Raw genomic sequence first — 24,392 nt, forward strand, 5'->3', positions numbered from 1 at the left:
ACTCACACGTCCAACCACGTGCCAGCTTTTCGTGCTTTCTATCTACTTTTTGCAATCCCGGTGATTTTGACGAGTGGTCGGAGAGGTTGACGAGAAAAAAGAAGTGGCTAAATTTTGATCTATCACGGGGGGGGAAAAAAAAAAAAAAAAAAAAAAAAAAAAAAGGAAAAAATCTCGATTTTAGTTTAACTCTAGTGACGATTATTTTCACGCATCTCGTTGTTTTTCGGATTTTCTACGTTGTTTTAATGAAACGTGTCAAACCCGATACGAAAACGTAAATGATACGGGAGAGTAAAAATACAAAATTAATTAAATATGTTTGTAAAAAGTCTCTTATCTCTTTATCGAATAGTTGATTGAGAATTAGCTCAACGAAACAAATCGAAATATATTTAGATATATATATATCTCATCTGAACGAAAAGCAATGAAACATCCTGTCAGAACCAATTTAATGTCCTGTTAATAATCCAAGAGACGTTCGGAAATACGAACTGTTACGTAGAAAAGTACGAACGAGTAACGCATATCGTAACGAAATGAAATGTGAAAATTAGGTAACGTTAGTCGTCAATCGATATTTTATAATCGACACAATAATATATATATATATATATATATATATAAAATGATTAAAAATGATATTTATCTGAAGTATTATTATGTCTATTATTACATTTTTAACAATATTATATTATTTAAATCTAAACGTATTCTTTTTGTATCTTAACGAGGAAAAACAATACGATAGATTAGAAAGATTTCTTGTATACTCGCTATCATTACAAACGTATTGTTGTAGTCTTTGTCCGTGCTTTCGCGTGCGTGAAAATTGAAAGATGGTCGAAAAGGTAGGCGAGCAAGTAAAAGTTACAGGGCGAACGTGAGGGCGAGTGTCCGGTCGAGTGCACCGATTCATCAAAACTTCTTTACAATTCGTAATTCTTACTCCTCGACAAAGGGTCTCAAAGGGTTGGGATAGACCCTTTTACATGGCAACATCGGCGCCACCTACTTTCCCTCATCTCCCCCTCCCCCCTTTAGTCTCGTCCTTCCGGTTGGCACGCAAGATTTTAAATTTCATCATAATTCTTCGTATCCCTCTCCTCCCGCATGCGGCGGCGGCGGCAACGCCAATTATTATCAGAAGGAAGGCATTATTAAAGAAAGGGAATTATTTCCTTTCCCCTCGACGCGAAAAGAACTATATCTCCTTAAGAAAAAAAAAAAAAAAAAGAAAGTATGATAGAAATAAATAATAAAAGCGTTTATGATTTTATTTTCTCTTATGTGATTAATTGATAAAACACCTAACGCCAAATTTTTGTTTTCATTACTATATTATAATTGGCTAATCATAATAAGATTATTAAAAGTAACATAAATTATTCTATTTGTCATCTTCGTGAAATGATGGATAACAAAATAATGATTATTCCATTGACGTTAAATAGATTGTAGAGTACTTTATGAATTATTAATAAGAAATAAAGTAAAAAGTTACTGTTAAAAAAAGAAAATCATATAAATTTCATGTATTATAAAAGTTCGATGAACGATAAAAAAGAAGAAAAAAGAGGGGCGAACGTTACGCGGCGTCAGGTTCGATTGATAATTAATCGTTTACTTTAAAACGGCAATTGTTACTCGAATGGTAATATCGATTAAGCAAACCGATTAAAAATTTTATTCATCAGAGATTTGAAATTTGCCCTCTACGCTGATCACTACTTTTTATTTTTTTTTTCCATCGTATTTAACAAAATTGATCATATGCCCGCGGTATACACGGTATTTTATTCTCAAAGTTGCTTTACGAGTAGACAGATAGATGTTCGACAACTAATAACGGGTGTAGTAGCGTTTCTTACTCATCAGAAAAAAATGTGAAAGTACGGAATGAAAAACGTTGAGTAGAGTTCGTTTTACACGATTCTCCTATGAGATATTTATTTCCAACGTGTTTTCCGGTGGAACAAAAAAAAAAGAAAAAAAGAAAAATAACAGAAAACAGAAGAAAAAGAGAAAGATAGATGATAAAAGGGAGACACGCACAGAAGGAAGAAGAAAAAAAAAAAAGAGTCAAATATTATTATACGCATATTCGAGTGTAGACATGTGGACGCACTTAATGCTTTACAAATAAATGTTTCAAACGATAATTAATGGGTTACAATAAGAAACCACCCACTTTTCCTCTATCGCTGCTGGCCACATATTAATTCGATTTTAATTGCATCGGGAAAGAAAATATACGGCCTTGAAAGAAAGAACAGGCAATAAAACGGAACGTCCGTGTAAAAGAACATAGCTATGGAAGCGTATAACACGGTATCTTTCCTTTTTCTTCGATATCGTTCTTTGAATTCCGCGAATAAAACACAATTACACTCGGGGAACGCTAAACGGGGCAGCAGCACATAAAAAGGGAGAAGAACGAAACATGTTGGAATTCTACGCGGTGTGTAGGCGAATGAAAATGAAAGGGTCATTTTTTATTACCTATTCTAAACCGAATATACATTATTTTTATGCATGTTATACTTCGTATACGTTTAAGCAGATGAAAGGAAGAAATAAAAAAAGAAAAAAAAAAGCAACAACGACTAAACGTTCTTTTTTTTTTTTTTTTTACAAACAGAAAATAAGAATAAGAAGCAAAAGTAAATAGTAAGCATTCAACCACAACTTTATATTACATCTTATTATATATTTATTATAATTTTCTACAAAAGAAAAAGAGAGAAAGAGAGTGCATTGCCCCATAAGAGTCGATTTAGACAAAAGGAACAATTACGTACGACCATCTGTTTCTTCCGTTAGTTACGAGAAAGCATCAACTTTTCCGATACACTTGAAATAAAACATGTTGAGAATGACTGTCCTATAAGAAAATCAAACAATTGAATAATCTATTGATCACTAATTACATGCGATTACGAATAACGGAAGCACTCTGTAGTTATAAAATGAACAGATCAATAAATGAATCATAAAAATTGTCGATAAAATAGTCTATACATTAATACGCATTTCTATTTCGTCCAAAGCGTAAATCATTCGTTATCATTTTCTACATCATTTATATGGCTTACATTTCGCGATATAATATATTTGAATTTAAACATTCGTATATAGGTAGGTAACACACGGTGAGCCAAATTACGTGTTATGTTTGAACAAGCGAAATTCTCATCATGCAATACAATCTTTGCAATATAATGAAATACATATTAAAGCGTGAAATCTATTAATTCGTGAAATAACTTAACTGACCGGTTAAAAAAAAAGTATGGAAGAAGGAAAACTTATATACTTCAATTAGACAATACATGAATTTGCGAATGGTGAATAATTAAAGTATAAAATTGAAATTTGATCCTAAGTATACAAAAAATATTCTTCGATTTCGTTTCTATATCTGCCTATACTCCACTGTTACGAATCCGGAGTCAGAAAATATGTATTTCTTTGTTTTAAGGTTTAACGAATCTCAAGATAAAGTTTCTCTATATTTTCTTCGAAAATTATGAAAACGAAAATAAAATAAACGCGAACAATCGATGTCCTTAATTTTCATTGATTTACATCGATCGCGATTATCATTATTTTCAATAAAAATGTTGTTCAGCGTCCGTCCATTCATTGTACTGTTTTTATATTCATTGTCAATCTTTTCCGAACGCCGAGAGATATAAAAATGATATTAGAAAAGTATGAAATTTATTTTGCGTGTACGTATGCGTGTTTTATTGCTATATAAAAGATATGCATATATTGTACGAGTGTGTGTACTGCTTACGAGTGATATACAAATATATATATATATGCGTGTATATATGACTATCGTGTATAAGACAAAATACATTTAACGCAATTAGTTATCGAAATATTATCTAATGTTAATGAGAACATAAATGCGGTAGAAAAATGCATAATATTTACGTAATACAGGAACACACGGCTAAACACGTCTGATCGGAATCAGAGAAGAATGATGACTGAAAAGGGAAGGGATGAGTAGAGGTTAAGCTTATCGAAAGAACGGTTTCTCCGTTATTTAATGTTTTGTTTATATGTATAAATATACCTCACTTCTCAGCCGGTGTTTACATTCAAGTGTTGTCGTTTTCACTCTATTAAGAATCTCGTCGTCGAATTTTAAAATACATTGAGCTTCGTTTACGTTCGGTATCCGTCGAGTATATTTCGTAGCTGTTTTCGTAATTATTGTTAGTCTTATTCGAACGTTGAAATATATAACAACGATATTAGATAAGTATTATATATAATACATATATGTATATACGTATGTATATGCCTAATGTTAAATTATTTCATTTAGTTAAATCGTGAAACATTAGGTTTTACTGAAAATAAGTAGAGGTTTATTGTGAGAAAACATATCAAAAGAATCTTATTATTTACTAAAGCTTGTAGTTTAAAAAAATAACGAAATTATATATATATTTACAAGTAATTATCTTTTCTTATATTTGAAAAACTTATGTGTTGTTAATTGTATTGTTCTTTTTTCGATCTAATCTACAGATCAAATTTTAATATTATACTTTAACAAGTATATTAGTTATTTCAGAGAAATTAACGATTTTTACAATTTAATCTATACATATATATATATACAGAATATTCATATCTCTCTCTTTCTCCCTCTCTAAATCTCTCCAAAAATGTTTAAATGGTTTGGACGAAAAAAAAAAAAAAATAAAGATTAAAATTACAGAGATGAAAAAATCGAACAAGTATCTCCCTGCGCTCTCTCTCTCTCTCTCTTTTACTACGGTTATTTTTATTAAATTAGATATAATGGAATTCTTCGATGAATCACGCGACTGAATAAAAGATGAATCCTCGCTGTAAAAGCGCGCGCGTGTCAGACAGAGACAGAGTGATGACCGATGAGGAGAGAGAGAGAGAGAGAGAGAGAGAGGATAGCGAGTGAAGAGCAAAAACGATCGAGTGCCTGGGGTGAAAAAGCTCAGAGAAGAATGTCGATATTAATAAAAGTTCAATTCAGCCAATCGTTCGTGGGAATTAGAATAGAGGCGCTTTTCGAAAGAAAATAAGAAAAAAATTAACTAGCCAAGATAAAGCTGACTTTTTAATGTCGACTGATTGACAGATAATAAATATATCAACTTTTTTCTATATATTTTAAAATTCAAAATATATTAAAATGTAAAATCAATAGTCCAAAAAAATTGTGTTCACATTTAAATATATATATATATATTACTTAATTTATTTAAAAGAGAAAGAAAAAAAAACACCACAAGGCGCGTGTCTCGTATAAAAATAATTCAATGTTTTATATGTTTGATATATAGAACTACAATTTTTCTCTCTAACGTATTTTGCTTTAGAAATATAAAATATGTGATGGAATTTGATTGATAAAAAAAAAAAACATAAAAATAAAAATAAAAAGGAAGCAGGAATTAAGTCGATCACGCTTATTCGCTTCATCGATCACGAATGCGCGATAATGCCGTTTTATAAAAGAATGGTAATGAAAGCGTAACAAACGATTTTTTTTGTCTCGATAAGATATATCGTCGTTTGTAACGATCGCGTACGAAAGAATGACAAAAAGAAGGGGTGGGGTGGGGGGGGGAGAGAGAAGAAAAAAAAACGAATCGCGTTGAATGTGCGAGAAATGAGAGAGAAAAAAAAAATCACGGGCACTCGATTTAAACGGTGGAATGCCAAACGGGAGACAAAACTTTTCCTTTCCTCGCCGATAGACGTGGATGCTGATACCTGTTGCATGCTGGCGGAAAAATAAAAAAAAAAACACGAGGTGTACTGATAGGACGATTTAATGTCTGAATTTATTTTCACGGTTTACTATTCCGTACACACACACACACACCCATATTTACACGTGTCTTTTTTTTCTCTTTTTTTTTTTTTTGCACGGCGGAAATTACGAGCACACATTATGACACCCTCATCGAGATGGGTACTTTATCGCGATATATAAATTGCGTTGCTAAAGCTTAATGAATAAAAATATGAGGAATAAAAATATAGGTGAGATGATTGTCTCTCTCTTTCTCTTTATTTATCGATCTCTATCTCTTTTCACTATTATACATTAATTAAGCAAACGAAGAAACGTGATATTTCTTTTTATTTTTGAATATACATTATCTGAATTAATTGAATTATATACTTAAATGGTAACAAATATCAGGTGTAGCAATTAATATATATATATCGGTGCATTGATATTCAATTTATTTGATCAAAATTGCCATATTTTTTTAGTCAAGGAATTAAACAGTTGACTGAATGATAGACTAAAGTTATTGAAAATAATAGAAATTATATTTCGAAGATTAATAGATGTATTATTATTTTGTATATAAATATTATGTTGATATTAAAAATCCAGCGAATTAATTGCTACACTTTGTATATCTCTATTAGATACATATACGTAAAGTCTATTTAATCGACGATACGATGCGTGAAAAGCGCTCATCGACGAGCTGTCTATCGCATGTATCATCTATTCTATGCAATCTCATCGAAATTCGTTCTCTCCAACGTGACTACTATCGATAAGCAAATACCCGAAACATTTTCGATTCAGTCGATCTGTCGCGAGCTCAAATTCGACCTACAACTCGTTACGTCAAATGCTTAGATGATTCGCTCAAGTGCTTTCGATCCCTTCTCGCATGACACATCAACGATTCACTTTCTTCTTTCCTTTACTAATCACCCGAAAGATGATAATTTCGATGCCTACGTTTTAAGCCATCAAGTTTTAACACATCGTATATATTTAAAATTTTATTAAAATAAACAGTCAATTTCTTAAATGAAATATTTCCAAATTATATCTCTGAGTACGAAAATTTTGTAGAAAATTTGTAAATAGATATAATAATGTTAAAACGATTAATTTCACGGATAAAATGTTAATAATAATCAAAATATTAATATCAAAATATTAACATTTTTATCTAGAAAAATTTGTAGATAAATTATCAATGTCAATATGATCTATCAAGATTCTTTAGATAAGACATTACAAAATAATATCTAAATAAGTAAAGTTTTATATTGAAAACTATGAAAATATATCAACATTAATTAAATGCAACAAAATTGAAAATAATGAATAAAATACTTGATATATAATAAAATGAATGAAATAGAGAAAAGAATAAATCTTTAAACGTAGACATTAAAATTTGTTTTGCAGGTGAACGACCGTACAAGTGCCATTTACCGGACTGCGGACGGGCTTTCATCCAACTATCGAACCTTCAGCAACATCTTCGGAATCACGATGCCCAGGTGGAAAGGGCGAAGAACCGACCATTCCACTGCAACATCTGCGGCAAGGGCTTCGCCACGGAGTCCAGCCTCCGTACCCATACGTCGAAGGTCAGTCATGTATGTACCAAATCCGACGTCCAACACACGCATTATCGCTATGTTAAAGAGATAATGGGCTGGGGCCGCTGCCCATGGATTCGAGAAAGACGAAGGTCGATCGTTATACGCGTGAACTCGTAACGAACGATGATCTCTTCTCTTTGCCTATATTTCGTCTAACTCTATCTTATTCGATCAATCTATTGTCTTAACATTTCTTCTATCAGTAATAGTATTTTCTATTATTCGAGAAAACCAGGCACGCACGCACGCAACATTACGCATACACGGTGATGGGTCACGCTTGCATTGAATTTTCACGTGATTATAGGTCTATTCCTAGATCGAAGAATTAGTCCCCCCCTTTTCGTAATCACAATTGGACAAAAAAAATAAAGAATTAGATCATCTTACATATCGATCTTTACAATCTCGATTTTTAATTTAGGCATCTGTGTGTCCGCTGATATAGAAATCTCTCTTTTATCGCTTTCAATAGTTCTCGCTTTAATTATTTCTAAAGATGCTTCGCTTCGCTTTGATTCCGGTATCTTACGTAAAGCTTATTTTTAAATATATATATTAAATAAATCTATAATAAATCTATTCATCGCGAGGAGAGAGAAAAATGCTTAAATAATTTAGAACGAATCTTCTTACCCAGTATATTAGTTATTTATCTCAATCTGTTAATGTTAAAACGTTTGAAATTATAACGGTTACATCGCCGAAGGGCCTGTGTACTATCGAAAGAGAAAAAGAGAAAGAAAGAAAGATAAAGAGAAAGAGAGAGATAGAGGAAGAGAAAAGAGACGAGATAAGGAAAAAAATAGGAAACAAAAAACCACATCAAGTTTCTACCCTTCGACGCCCTTTAGCAAAAGGGTTGGATGAAATGCATCGTAAAGACGGCGAAGGGAGTTCTCGTTCTTTCGTAAGGAGGAAGAAGGAACATTCGATTTACCCTAACCGTTGGACCAGTCTTTATTTGTATTCCTCTTTTTCTCCCTCTTCCTCTCTCTCTCTCTCTCTCTCTCTCTCTCTTATTCGGGAAATGTGTTCGCGAATACGATCGATCGAATAGAGCCCTTTCGCAAGGATTCCCAATAAAAAACGCGATCTCTCTTTCACTTGCAATGAACGGACTAGCAAGTAACCGAGCAAGGAAGCAAGCAAGCAACTTTCTCAACCCTTTGAACGCGCGCGTCGGGCACATGTCTCGTCGAAAAAACGTGGGAAGGCATCTGTTGAGAATACGCGAGGAAAGGGTGAAGGAGGGAGGGAGGGGAGGTCTATGCCTTCTCTTCTTCTTCTCTTCATCTTCCGTCGCGAATAGGAGGAGTGGTGGTCTACGGTGAAGCTTTTTGCCGATACCAATTACATCGGGGCTCCTAACAGTCTATCTCTCTTTCTCTCATTCTATTTATAGACGACGCGTTCACAACCGGATCGTTGTTGCTACCACTGAGATAAGACCACTTTTCCTACGTTGATCGAATCCTGTTGTTCGACAAATCCTGTTTTTCTTTTTTTCTCTCTCTCTCTCTCTCTCTTTGTTATTATTCATCATTATTCAGATAAGAAAACACGAACACAAGAGTGATACGAGGTTTAGATCAAATATGTGTTAATTATTTAGTATATGTATATATCTAATTTTGATTCTTATTTTTTCTTTTTTTATTCGAAATAATAAAACATCTTAATTTTAACACATACACACACACAAAAAAAAAAAAAAAGAAAATAGCAACGCGCGTCAGTCAGGCTCGTAATATTAAACGAATTTTCTTATACTTTAATCCTCTCGTACGTCGGGTCTTCCCACGCCAATAAATATTCTTCTTTTAACGCCCAGCTCTCATCGGGATGCTCTAATTGAAAGCTAATCCACGGTTAAGGCTCGAGTGGTGATCCCACCTAGTCCCTTCAGGCACGGCCTCGATAAATCTCCGGTAACGTCGCGTCAGCGAACCCACCCATCCGCCTATCCTGTTTTCCTTTTTTTTTTTCGTTCCTTTCTTTCTTTCTTTATACCCTGGAAAAAGGGTAAAACAGGAAAATATACGGGAAGGAAAATAAAGCGATACGAAAGTATCCTCCCCCCCCATCCCCCCTACCTATTAAAGGGCTATTACGAGCTGCTTCTTTTTTATCCCTGTCTTCTTTTTTGTTTTTTTTTTGTTTAACCGTTGTTGTACACGATATAGCTAGAAGAGAATCTTCTGGTATATAAGACTAGTTCTCGTTCTTCCTGGTAAGGTATTCTCCGTAGGATTACTTCGTCGTGTAACGCGAAGGAACAGTATCTAAACGTGTTTCTTGTGATCCTGTCCATTGACACGATGTTCCGTCATTGTTCGACGAGTAGGATGCGCATCACAGTGATGCGCGTAAAATATAATTCTACTTTTTTTTTTTCTCTCCCCTTCTTCTATTTCCAACCATCAATTTCTTTCCTTTACTTATTTTATTTTATTTTTGTTTTGTTTTTTTCCTTTTTACAATCGAGCTAGACGGCTTTATCGTTTTCTTCCTTCTTTCGAAGATAATACCTACCTATTCGTGGTACTGTTAGTATGTCAAAGACAAGAAAACGTAGAAAAAGTGTACCGTCTAAAAGTAGTTAAACGTTTTCGTCGATGAAATAAGAAAAAAGATTTGAGATGAAGAAAAAGAAGAAGAAGAAGAAGAAGTAGGAATGGACGAACGAACGAACGAACGAATGAACGAACGTAGACGATCTTGCAAGAGTACGGAGGAGTAATTAAAAGCCGCCAACGCAACAGAAACGGAGAATTCACCCGTTGGAAATAAAACGAAAGGAAAGGAAAGGAAAGGAAACGAAACGAAACAAATGGAGAACTCGAGCCCATCTTCCGCGGCTAATCGAATTTTCGCCGGGGCAGATTTCTTGAAATTGTTTTCGCTATTTCGAGTCACTTCGTTCCGTCGGACGAGGATTCTGATATCTAATGGCTCACGTTGTTTAAAAAAAGAGAAACGGCAAGTTTCAGAATGAAAGAAACGGAGAAATGAAGAAAGAAATAAAGAGAGAGAGAGAGAGAGAGAGAGAAAAAGAAAATATACGAACTAAAAAGAGGAGTAATGAAAGAAGAAGCGAAGAAAATCGTAACGAAAGACCTGTCTGAACATAAATTGCAAGTTGAATCCTTTGAAGAAGAAAAAAAATTACAAGTAGAGACTTATTGAATTAGGTCCTGGAATTAATTAATACATATATACGTAATTAAAAAAAAAATAATAATCTCGACAGAATACATATAATATATTAAATAAAATTAACAAAAAGTTATATCTATCATAATGATCACGTAGAGAAGAAAAAAAAGAAATATTAATCAATGAAAACACATTTCGTTTCTTATAAATTCAATAGATACACGATGATGACATTATATCAGTAACAATTTCAGTTACCTAAAACACATCTAACCACATTAGAAATATACTCGATTATACTTTCTCATTATACATAAACCTACATCGAGCGTTAAGCAAGATTGTGTTTAGTTACCCCGCAATCTCGTTGAGTGTTAGTGAAATCGAAGCAGGTCTAAAGGCTTTGAAAATAAAACGAAATAAAAGTATCGACTAGGGAGAAAGAAACAGAAAACGACGGGTTGTTGTGTGAGGGATGGCAGGAGGAAGAGGAGAAAAAGGTTGCGAGGTGGTGGAGGTTGAGGAAAACGAAGAGGGGAGAGGGATGATCGTGGAAAGAGAAACGAAAGAGTTACGTTGGTAGCTCGAAACTTGGCGTGTCGGCGAAACATTATCCCTGGAAAAGGAAAGACAATACACTCCGAGCATAATATTATAATAGGCCGAAGCGTAAATGTATTATAGAGAGTACGGATCGGTACTACTCGGGCATGGAAGCCCTCGTATACGGTACCAGCCCCCCCCACCCCCATCCCGCCTACCCACCGACCTCCCTGCACACCCTTCTTCCTCATCCTTCAGCACTTTCTTTTTACTTTTCCTCCTTCTCCTTCCTCTGTTCTCTTCGACACTCACCCCTTTTCCTCCCACTCTTCATCGGGCAAGGGCGGATCTTAGAAAATGCGTAGTCATCCGAGCGTTTCTTTCATTGCAATCATTGTTTCTCCATTTGCACGTATATATATATATTATGTAAGTTAGTAGGCATTTATGTAGATGTATGCGTACGTCGTTATGGATCGATGATCATCTTCTCCTTCAAAATGAACCTCGTGATTGGATCGATATAAAAAAAAGTGTATTTAATATATTTAGTTAATGTTCTCATATTCATATCGTATTGAAATATTTAATAAATTTTTCGGTCATTCGTTATATATATATTAGTTTTTTTAAATTCACACTTATGTGTGTATATTCGAAAGTTATCGAAGCGATTACGCGAAAGAAGAACGCCGACGAGCGTATCTGTTAACGCTCGAAAAACCAGGACGAGATCAAAATAAACTCAACGACGTGCATTTTTGTTGTTATTTTTACATTGCGGGCAAGTATCCAATAGGATACTAAGTGTGCCGGGGCGAAGACATATTGCAAAATATCTATCGAGAAATGGCATAAAAGACGATGTCTGAAAATAAGATAAAGAGTTTTAAGTGAGCAATAGAAACGACGATACGAACATCTCTTAACATTTTCTTGCGCATGCGAGATACTAAGACGGAAAATTTATCGACGAAATAATGAAAAAAAAAAAAAATAAGAAGAGAAAAAAAGTAAGTCATCCCTTTTGTTCGGTCCAATAGCTCTTTTATTTCTTTTTTCACGATTCACGTCTACTGTCACGGAACCTTCGTATTTATTCGTAGTTTAGCAGTACAAAGGTTGAATGTCGTGTAACACGGTAGATTCTCCCTGTTCCCTGGGAAAACACGGACAAACAGAAAAAGAGAGAGAGAGGGAGAGAAAGACAAAATGAGACCCTTCTTCTCTGACTCACCTAACTCGCCCCTACCCTACTACCTTTTCTTAATTGCCCTCAGCGCGTAGCTCGGTAAAAACTCGTTAGCCATTAGATTTATTTTCTCTCGCGACGAATACTAGTACCACCTCTCGCAAACTCACCGAAAAATCTCTCGATCCTCGTAATCGTTTAGTCTCGTTTTTTTTCTTTTTTTTCAGATTTTTCCTCGCAATTTTGTGTCCTTTTTTTCTTTCTTTATTCTTTCCGTCTTCGTCGTCGTTCAATTCGCGTTTTCTTTCTTCCCAAATTATTTTAGTTAGTATTCGTAGAAGAACATTAAAAAAAAATATTGTACATACATGTATATGGATACATGTGAATGCAAATATGCTCGTATCAACGTCAATCCGAATGATTCGCCATTAAATTCGGCTTTTCCTTTGTCTCTTATAGTCGAAATATCCCGTAATGACGATTAAAGGTAAAACGATCTCACTGATGGAAATACCCATAGGAATCATACCTTTTGAACTGTAATTTAAACCCTTTCAATCTACGCGCTTTGACCATGCTTCTCGAGTTCGTATATGTGTTCCATACTTTGCCATTTGATTTTTATTATTATCAACAAATTAGACTTATTTTTACCTATCATTCATGATAAATATTTTAAATGAAAGCCGATCAATCATTAATACCGACGAATGTAGCAACAGGTGAATTAATTCGGACGAGGAGGGAAAAAAATGTACTTACGCGCGAGTCTGGAAAAACGTTGCATAAATTGATTAACCCATCCAGCCATTTAAACGATTTGCATAGCATGTAAATTATCGGTTTAACCTTGATACCTATTACTAGGGGTTGGAGCTACCTTTTTATCATTGTATTTTTTTTTATTTATCATTTCCCGTTAAATACGCAAATAAAATATTATTAACGTAGATCTAAAATTTAAGAAGAAAAAAAAAAAACCAAAAGAAAAACAAATATAAGGATTATTCATATTTATTGGGTTTCCCAGAAAATCTGATATACCAACATCTTCGACACTTCGATAAGGGTAGTTAATCGTCGGTCCTTAACGTCCGCTCGGTTTTCCAATTAAGCAAGCAAGCTCGAAACTCACCTCTTCAGAGAACCACTTCAGCCTTCTTCAGCGGTAAACATCGTTGCCTGGCGAATCTCCAGAAGGATCTTTCCTTTTTCTCTCTTTTTTCTAGCGTTAAAATAGAAAAGTGAGCCCGGTCTTTCGCGAATAAAATACCTTTGTCGAACCTTCTTTCTCTGAATAATTCTTTTTTGAGAAAGAACAAAATTCCTCACCATAAAGAATTGTTCGCTGACTCTTTTTTTTTTGCCAACTTGTAATAAAAAATTTATCATATAAATTTTAATAATAAAATCATATAAATACAAATGGTATATAAAGAAAGAATAGTAAAAACTCGATAATAAAAATTAAAATCTAAATACTATTAATACTTTTCCTATTGAGAATTATTATAAAAAAAAATCTTAAAAAGAAATCCGGGTGTTAAAATCGCTGAGATTTTCGCGTTTGCAGTTCAACGGATTAAGATCGAGCGTGAAAGCAAAGAAAAGAAAAGGAAGAAAAAAAAAAAAAAAAGGAAAAAAAAAAAAAAAAAAAGGAAAAAAAAAAAAAAAAAAAGGAATCAGAGGAGAAGGAAAAAACCGTGTAGTACGAGTTAATAATTAAGCCCCGAGCGGGGACATTTTTTTTTTCCTCATCGTTAGACCGCGTTCAACCCCTATGGTATTAATTTTTTTGACCCCGCCTCTGTGGCTCGACGAGCTTTCTCTCTCTCCTACTTTCCCTCCCTCTCTCCCTTTTTTTCTTCGTCCTCATCGTTGTCGTACGTGTTCGGGTAGGAACGAGCCCCTAATGAAATCATTCCCGCGCCGATTCGAAAGCGGACCAGGATATTTCTACTACCCATTGTCCGTGACAACCCCTCTGTACTATGTGTTCTTTATATTTCTTTCTATACGTTTCTTTTTCACTCTCTTTCTCTCTTTCGGGGGTTCGCCTTCTCCAGAACTGCCATTGGCACAACTCTCCAACCCTTTTTTTCACCTTCCAAACTCCTTCTTCATCCTCGATGGTGATCACGCGACACGTGTTGAAAATGCGCGACAACGTTGCCGTACGATAGAAACAACGTTGCTCGAAAGTGGATTAAAATTAAAATTGGAAAGAAATAAAGAGGACGTCGTCGTCGTCGTCGTCGTCAATAAGCTGGGGTGAGACTGTTCGTTCTTTTGGGTGAGAGGAGTCGGGGGGGGGGGGGTTATCGAACAGCAAACAATATATTTTTTGCATAGATTAATTATACCGTCTTTGTCATTCACGTTAGTCTTGGATTTTAATACACATACGAATTGAAATTAAATTCTTTTTTTATGAATTTGTTATAACCGTTTTTTTTCTTCTCCCTTCTTTCTTTCGAGATGAAATAAATTTGATATTTTAATCGAAACGTAGTATCATTTTCGATTCGAATTAATCTCGTTTGAAAATGTGATCATACATGATATATGTGAAATAGATAAAAGTGTTATTTATATGTAAGTGTATGTTTATAATGTCGATATAGATGTAGATACATCGTTAGATAGATAGGAAATTCAGTAATATAGCTAGAAACTTGAGTTCGATGGAAACGTATTTTATTGCTTCTACTATATTATTCCATAGCAAACGATATCAATGTTTAATTAGACAACTATATAAAATGACCCCAGAATTGCAATGGAAACTGCGATCATTAATTGATATAATTTTCATCGTCCTACTTTATCGTTATTTTCTCAAAATAAGTGTTATGCGTGTAATCGAAACGAGCTTGCTATCGATAACCTTAAAATATGTTGATTTCTCAATTTCATGCTATTTTCGTTATATTCTCCAAATCTGTTATATACGTTTGATGAAATTGCAAAGTTTGGCAGGAATATTTATCGGTGCTATCGCACGCAGCACACGTCAAACGTGTTCGGTAACAAAGTGAAAAGAAGAAAGAGAGAGATAGAGAGAGAGAGAGAGAAATAAATTATCGAAAAGATGATGAATAAAATTTAATTACGAATTGTTCGATGACATGTTTCGAATCATTCATAATTCCATAAAAGAGAAAAAGGAACAATTCGATATATTTGTTTCATTTTATCGATTGTGAAATTTATTTTAAAAGAACTCTATGGACAAATGTTACAAAGGAGAGAGAGAAAATGAGAAAAAAAAGGAAATAGAATAATAAATATAGAGAATTGAATAAAAATTGATAAGACGAAATAAAAGATGAAGGGGTTAGGAAGAAGAAAAAGAGATGCTGCGATCGAAAGAATATCATTCGCAGGCGCTTGTTCTGTTCGAGCGCAACGGAGTCGAAGAATCGTGCGAAGGTTGTCTGCTGGCGAGGCTCGCGACCTCGCGAGTGCGACTAAAAAAGCCAAGGAAAGGAGACAGAGAAAAAGAAGGAACAACAACGAGAAAAGAATTGCGCGCCGCGAGAACGGCCTTGGCTCTTTATCGGCCCGTCCAATGAAAAGATAGAGAATCGTCGCGAATTGCTTTCCTTTGATTTTTCATTTATCTTCTCTTTACATATTACATTATCAATTATTATTTATTATAATATCTATTTTTATATTAAATTTCATTAAAATTAAATTATATTATTATCCGATTTATATCAAGATAAAGGCTTACCGAAGGAAAAATTCAATCTTCTCGTAATGGTTTAACCATTTGATTATCACAAATTTATTTTTGAACAAATCTTTTCGAAAAGAAGCACCATAACATTTTGTTGTTATTGATTCGTCTAAAAATATACAATAAAACCCGAATACTACAATAGTGCAATATAACTTAATGTTCTGATATTTTATTATATGAAATGTGAACAACGCAATTGCGCTGTACAAATAGAAATATTAAACAACTTCATTTATATAAGTTCAACATATTTTATTCGTATATTTCTCGATATATTATTATTTATGAATTAAAATAAGTAACGAGATGTTACGGAAGTAATCCATTAAACAAATGGATGATTATCAGCCGATAGAATAAGGAAATAATAAAATGGACAAAAAGGAATCAGTGAAACTCGAATAACCCAAACAGATGTCTTGTTGTGTCAGCGATAAGAATAAATACAGGGTTTATCTTTTTTCGATGATCCAAAGGTGTCACAGCGATTAAATAAAAAAAATCTAACCGGTTGATCAAAGACGGTCCCTTCTCTGTGGAACACAAAATGGCTACATAGAACTCGGCGTCACGCACCGCTACGCGTGTGCTCACACCCACTTCCTTTTTATGCCACTCCCTGGCCCAGACCCCTAGGCATTGGGCCTCGAAGAATTCGAAACGATAATCTTTGAGCGAGATCTTTCTCGTCGAAACTCTACAACGGAAACTCGATAATTCGAAAAGAATAATTGAAAGAGAAAGAAACAGAGAGAGAGAGAGAGAGAGAGAGAGAGAGAAAAAAATAAAGAAAGAGAGAGATAGATAGAGAGAACCAAGGATAAATTATTACCGAGCAAAATTGTCGAGTTGTAAGCTGAAAACTTTCATCGAGTTTTATGACACGGTCGCTGTGAAATTTATATCAAAGATGAGGAAGGGAAATGGTGGAAGTCGGGGTAAAAAGGAGAGGAGGGAACGGGGAGGAGGAGGAAATTTGATTTCATCGATTCGAAAACGGTATGAAATCGTGTGCGCGCGTTAACCTATTGAAAATTAGATATAGTAGTTTCGGTGTAACAGACCGTCCGTAGCCAAGAAACTGTCCGGAGAGAGAGAGAGAGAGAGAGAGAGAGAGAGAAAAAATGGAGAAAGAGAAAGATGAATCTGGTCACGGCGAATCATAAACTCCTTCGGAGTATTCGCCCACGCTACGCTTAGCCTCAGTCTGATGCTGGAAAAGAACGATGAAGCGAGATCTCGCAAGAGGAAGAGAGGATGAGAGGAGGGTGGGAGGAGGAAGAGGATAAGAAGAAGAAAAAGAAAAGGAGAAAAAAGAGAAAAAAAAAAAAGTATTTGAGAAGGAGGTGTGGGAAGGAGGATGAAGTGGAATCGAAAGAAAAGGACGAAGAGAGGCGAGATACTGTGTGCCAGGAACGAAGTAGAAGAAGAAGAAGAAGAAGAAACAGCAAGAAAGAGAGAGAGAGAGAGAGAGAGAGAGAGAGAGAAAGAGACAGAGAGGGAAAAAAGATATAAGTCGAGGCACTCGAGAGCGGCGCAAAAAGCGAGGATGCAGGCAAAAAAGGAAGAGCACGAGCGAAGAAACCGGTTTTTTCCAGTTGGGCCAGGTCGGGGCGTCGAACCTACGGACCGCAGCCTCCCTCCGAGAATAACTTGCATGCGGCAGCTCCAGCGTCGGCGGCAGCAACGGCGGCCAGCGTCGCAGTAGTCCTCCTCCTCCTCCTCCTCCACCTCCTCCACCTCTTTCTTCTTCTTCTTCTTCGTCATTCTCTTCTTTCGACTCAAGACGATAGAAGTTGCCTTAGGTCCGGGACAAAAAAAAACCAACGAAGGAGACGAGAAGACTAGCCAAAGAACGCACTCTCTGAAGAAGGATTAAACTTCAGTAGGAAGAAGAGTGGTGGTGGTGGTGGTGGAGGAAGCGGGGAGTAGTAGGAAAAAAAGATAGAAATAAATTGAAAAGAATGAGGGTTAGGAGTGGGGAGGGGTGGGAGATAAAAAAGAACAGCTTGGAGAGATAAAAAAGAAAGGAGGCCCCCGAAACATTAAGGTCATTGCCGTTCAGTCCCGTTTTAGATGCTCCTGGCAACGACGACCTCTTACTTATTTTCTTCTCATCCACTTGTTCGTCCGGGTTTAGCCTAGGTCCGGGATCGAAAACACGGGCCGACGGATAACACGTTTCTTTCGGCTCACATTCTAAACTAATTCTTCGATCGTATACCATCCCATTCCTCTTTATCTACATCCTATTACCTATCTTTCTATTTCCTTCAAATTAGCGATAATTAGAATCACGATCGAACAAATCTTCTTAATAGTGAGGAACCGAGTGAAACATTATCGTCGAATTATCGAATTACCATTAGATAGAAGGAATAATTGCATTTTCTCACTTAACTCTTACACACACACACTCTCTCTTGACGAATCATTTAGAATTTTGGTTAATCTAATCGATGACAAAAGATTTCTTCCATCTTTAAATTCGCTTGATTATCGCGTATGCAACATTTATTTTATGTGTATAATATGAAAATATATAACGAAGAGATACGCGAGAGTAATTTTCTTTTTTAAATTCTTCTTTCGATTGGAGAAAGTAGCAATGAAGAATACGATGTTGTTAAAAGAAGGAAGGAAGGAAGGATGGAAGGACGGAAAGGAAAAAATAAGAAAGGAGATAGAGTGTATGACTGCACCAAAAGTTTCGGGTCATTGCCGTCTTGTCTCGTTTTAGCCTTTCCTGTCCGCCTCCTCCTTTGGCTGCGTTATTCTTCTTCTTCTTCTTTCTCTTTTCTCCTCCGCTTTAAGCAGTCTTTCGTACAAGGTTGGCCGCCATGTTTTTCCTCGGGCGCATACCCCTCTTTTACCGCCTCATGTGAGTGTAACTGACCTTCGTATATGCAAGAGAAAGAAAGATAGAAAGAGATGAGAAATAAGGGGAGGAGGAAGGGGGGGCGGTCGGGAAAAAAAAGAATCATACGACCGCGAAACTGTTTTTTTTTTTTTTAATACGAGACCGCGTAAAAGAAATGCATTAAGCTGATAGCGAGGACGTCGAATTTTCATTCACTCTTTAGTCATTTTAATGTTATTAATAATAGATTAATAACATGGCCCATCGTGAGAAGGCAAAATTAAAGAGTTGACGATTAGATATAAAAAAAAAAACAACATATATTCCCGAATAGATTGGTTACTTCAGGATAAATTGATTCTTACGAATAATTCTGACGATGGTCACATGTTCGTAGAAAATTATCGATATATCCGTAGATGCTCTACACGTTTTAATCGATTTTTATGCTTTTTTCTATCATACCGTTTATTGGTGAGGTTTTTAGTGAGGTCGATCGGAGGAACGTCATCGCCGTCAAGAGGTGGTTCCTTTGTTTTGACAATTTTCCTATTGATTACTATATATGCCTATATTATATATGCACGTTGAATTCGAAGATGAATATTATAGCAAAGAGATTAGATAATAGTTCTGATTACGAATGGAGCCATACTCCGATCGTTCTCCAAGCCCCACGCTTCGTTAACGTTCGACTGTCTGGTCTCGCGGTGGTAATCTTCATACAATGCTTTAGTAATACTTTTCTTTTCTTTTTCTTTTTCTTTTTCTTTTTCTTATTTCTGGAATCGCGCGTTCTTTTCCCTTTGCGAGAAATAATCGTAGAAATTACACTGCATAGGTATATCGTAAAAAGAGAAGAAAAAAAGAAATGCCAGTGTGTAACGTTATCTTAGCACCAAGAAACAAATTATTTTATCCTAAAAAAAAAAAAAGAAAAAATTACCATGAAATCAACTTTACGAATGCCACGTAATTACGATCACTCGGAAGGTAGAAAATCTTCCTCGAGGCGAGTAAATACTACGCATAACGGTAAATCGTTGTCCGACGATTATTCGTTCCGTACGTTCTCCTTATACACTCTTAGGACGACCTTTATCAAAAGAAAAAGATCTCTATGATCTATATAAAATACACAATGAATTATTAAATAGATGATAATATTTAAAGATTCTCGCAAAGGCCGTAGATATCGCGATGGTGGTGGTGGTGGTGCGACTATTATGGTGATGGGTATTATGGCGGCGGTAGTTAATTGGTGCCTTAACTCTTACCGGTAATCGTTCTGTTCTGTGCCCTGCCTGTCCTGCGCTTCTGGTTCGCAACTCTGTGGTGGTATTCTCTGGGTCGGCTCTCTACCGGGTGCGCCGCGTGTGCCTGCTTCCGGTTCTTCTTCTTCTTCTGGCCCCCCAAAAAAGGAGTTGCAACAGCGTGTTGTGTTCCAGCAACACGCCGCCCTGATCGGCGGCCCGAATGCAACCAGCTGTCCTGTCTGCCACAAACTCTTCCTCGGTGGCGAGGCTCTGATGGAGCACATGAAGCACACCCACAAGGATCCGAATGCCTCCGGCGTTGCTAGTAAGTATCGAAACGACGCGACAGACCAATGTCGAGATTATAGCGTCTCACTTTACGTCTCTCACTTTCTTTCTCAAACTTATTCATTCATTTCCTCCTAGTTGTTCTTATACCTCTCTCTCACTCTCTCTCTCTCTCTCTCTCGCTTCGGGTTCCACCCTAATTATTAGACCTGTTTACAATTCCATGTCTTTTATTTTACAAGCACGACTCTTCACTATACTTTCCTCGTACACACGTACAACGTTCTTCTATCTACTCTATCATTTCGCATTGATCCGCGATAGGAACGAATTTATTGTTTTATTCTTTTTGAAATTAAATGTATCTAGTATTATAAATTCATGTCAAGTCTTATAATATTCGTTCCTTCGTGTACATTGCGATTAATTCGGCTGGGTATTTAAAGTGATGCTTCTAACCTCACCTTACGCGATTTCGGGGTGGAAAACTGTGAAAAGGTAGAAGAAGAGAGAGAGAGAGAGAGAGAGAGAGAGAGAGAAATAGAGAAAAATAGATATAAAGATATAAATATAAATGGAGGATAAAGGAGAAAGAAAGAGAGACAAAAGTGAATATATACGCGTAACGATGTCGTAAAACCGTAAGTAAGGCTAAGAGAGGTGGAGCAACCACTCGTCGAGACACGAGGGGTGGTTCGTCTTTAGTCTTTAAGTACGCCTCATATATCCCCCACCCCCTGAAAAAAATTGCTTTTGGCGCGGGCAAATTATGCATACGTTGTCCTGTCATTTCTTCGTAATATTTCGCTGGGCAGAAGAGGGGTGTAGCACTTGGCACACTCACCGACTAATATTTGGGTTCTTAACTAATATACAAACACACATGTGTCTTCTTTCGGTGCTTCGAGGGTGTCTCGTTCGACCTCTGTGCGCGCCTTTTTTGTGTGCTCGTTAGTGCTTTGTACATCGCGAACGCGCATTGAAATTAAATCCAAAAAAATGAAAAAGAAAATCATCGAAAAAGATATTACCCAAATTTTTGGACTTTATTTTGAAAGAATAGAAAAAGGAAGAGCAAAACTAAAGAAATGAAAGAAAAATAGAAAAAGAAAGAGAAAAAGAAAAAGAAACAAAAAAAAAGGATATAAATCTTCATGAGGATGATATTATCTCTGCGCGTTCGCGTCGTTTGATCGGAGCGCATGCGCGTTCGCGTGCGCGCGCGCGTCCGCGTTTCTTGGATTTTGGTCCGACGACCTCGCTCGTGAAAGGGATTCTCAACGGGTAGGCAGCGAGCAACGTGTCCGAGGTCAGTGCTCTCCTGATCCTTGGACATTCGCGTCTGCAAGGACTATCCCTTCGCCTTCGAGGTCGCCCGGAACGCGTACGTAAGCGCCGTGCGTGCACGCGCGTGCACGTGAGTGCGTGAGGATGAGATGGGATGAAGGAGAGAGAAGAAGGAACAAAGTCAACCGCGGGCCACGTTGACCGATGCTAGCGAACTATCGAAAGATCGTGATGTCGAAATGAACGATAAGAGAAGACAGAGAAAGATATATATATATATATATGTAAATATGCTTAATGATTCATAATGATGTCAATGATGATGATGATGATGATGATGATGATGATGATGATGATGATGATGATGATGACGACGACGACACGATGAATTGATACGGTGATGCCGATGATATTGATCATGACGATCATGAGATAATAATGGTGATGATAATTATGGTGATGATTATGATATGGTGGTGATGATGATGATGCTTTCGTTCCTTGGGACGCTTTATCCTGCTTGGCATTGACCTTGAAATTGTCTCGCCCTATTGTTCCCTCCGCTGACTGCACAACCTCCGTTGCCGGGGTTTACCTAGCGAAGCGACGGACGGCCAACCACCCTTGCCCGGTGTGCGGAAAGCACTACGTCAACGAGGGTAGCCTTAGGAAGCATCTAGCCTGCCATCCTGAGACCAGTCAACTTAGCACGAGCCTCAGAATGTGGCCGTGCTCGGTGTGTCAAGCGGTCTTCACTCATGAGAGCGGTAAGTGCATCTTTATTTGACAGGAAAATATTATTCGGTATCTCCGTTAGCGTTGATAAGTGTTCTCGAGAGCCTAATCGATCTCGCGATAAGCAGCTACATTATTTTCCTTCGATTTTTTCTTATCTTTCAACCTAAAGGCTTTTCGGATACAATCATTGCGCTAACGGATCTACGTTAATGTATCTTCTTATTTATGTTCACATTGAAAAGTTATTCGTTTAAAAGCAAATGAACAAAGCGCAGCCTAACGATTAGTTGATATTTGATCGCAGGTTTATTGAGTCATATGGAACATATGAGGATGGATCCGAAACATCAGTTTGCAGCGCAATACGTGTTGAGTCGCGCGGCGGCCGATAGGAGAGAAAGGGAAATTCTCGCGAGTTCGAGTCTAGGTATAACAACGTGAATCAAATTTTTTTTGGAAATATGAAATTTGAATGATAATTAAGCGAGGGACGATGTACACGATGCATTCTCATTGATCGAATACCGTTCAGGTGCGGGGCTAGGTGTTTTGGGAGGTCAATCTGGAGGACCACAAAATTTGCAGCAACCACCGATGTGCCCATCGCCTTCGGCCCACTCCGATAGCAGCAGTGGAAACGGACGGCTATCTTCGGCCGGAAGTGAACCTGGTACGCTCCGACTATTGGTTTTGCGCCCTGAAGGAATCGATCATTGCTCGGTGCCGTATCCGTGTATTACAATTTTCGTATTTCCAATTTAATTGATTAGAAACAATTTATGAAATTGTCTGTGACAGTATATATATATATGTATATATATATATAATATGTAGACTTAATGAAACTTTTTCATTCCATTTGTCAAATGAATTTAAATGAACGTCAATAGATATGTAATCGTTCATAAATAATATAATCTAATGCAAGACACACGGCTACGGTCCCATCGTTGTACGTCGAATTAATATCCGTCAAAGAGCTCGATCGCTTCGTTTATTATTATAAAATGAATAAATAATTAGCGATGTAAGAGCCAAGCGGTCTCGCACGAGCATACTAACGAGAGTAGATTTCTGCGCAGGCACTGGTCTATTGAACAACAACAACAATAACAACAACAACAACATGGCATCGCCAGGACCCAGCGGTAACAAGCTGAGTGAAATGTTGAGAGCGGGCAGTCAGCCGGGTTCCGCGCAACAGTATCACGACGAGATGCAATCGCAACAACAACGCATGGCCGTCATGGCCGCCGCCGTGTCAGCGGGTGAGAAAACAACTCCAAGAAACGGACAGGATTCGCTTTTCGAATCGAAACGTTCTTTTATTGCTGAACGAGCGAAAGCACATATATACATATTACATATTATACATATACGTATTGCGTTAAAACGCAATAGTTTTGCGTTTTCTTCAAGGACGTCGACGGCGTTATTATACTTTATCGGACAACGCGAGACAACGCCATCCGGGAGAGGAGAAACGATAGCTCCGTTCCAATTATACCGATAAAGATTGATTTACAATGATGTTTTTCCGCGTCGCTGTCGTCGTGTCGGCGTTACTGGCACTCATGCCATCGAACGTAATTAATTATAGCGACGCTTAATAACACTAATCTATGCCTAAGCAAAATCGCTTCGCCCGTTCTTAGACGTGCCGATTAAAACCGACACATATCAACAAACCTTCGTATCGTATATCTCATTTTATTCGGTTAACGCGTCACGTTCTCGCCTCCTGCTCAATTTTTCCGCAAAATGGAGTCCGCGATTTGATCGACTCGAACTTGCCTTATGACGTAACGCAGTCGATCGGATCGCAGTGTTTCCTACTACCGAAAACTATCTTGTGCACGGCGAGTACGAGAACGTATC

General features: G+C 36.7%; 1 protein-coding gene across 3 annotated transcripts in view; it reads left to right on the forward strand.

Moving 5' to 3' along the window:
* LOC106784134 (zinc finger protein 853-like) overlaps positions 1–24,392 on the forward strand; it is an 84,777-nt gene that overhangs the window by 47,552 nt on the left and 12,833 nt on the right. For 2 of the 3 annotated variants that reach the window (XM_014743294.1, XM_014743295.1), the window contains exons 4-9: positions 7,241–7,434; positions 20,367–20,526; positions 22,331–22,543; positions 22,819–22,941; positions 23,047–23,184; positions 23,585–23,782. In XM_014743294.1, coding sequence (XP_014598780.1) covers positions 7,241–7,434; positions 20,367–20,526; positions 22,331–22,543; positions 22,819–22,941; positions 23,047–23,184; positions 23,585–23,782 — 1,026 coding nt within the window. The remainder of the gene's footprint in view (positions 1–7,240; positions 7,435–20,366; positions 20,527–22,330; positions 22,544–22,818; positions 22,942–23,046; positions 23,185–23,584; positions 23,783–24,392) is intronic. The other variant, XM_014743296.1, reaches the window with a different exon arrangement.

Source organism: Polistes canadensis, unplaced genomic scaffold (genome assembly GCF_001313835.1).
Source record: "Polistes canadensis isolate GaletaPanama2010 unplaced genomic scaffold, ASM131383v1 scaffold_31, whole genome shotgun sequence".
Taxonomy (NCBI): domain Eukaryota; kingdom Metazoa; phylum Arthropoda; class Insecta; order Hymenoptera; family Vespidae; genus Polistes; species Polistes canadensis.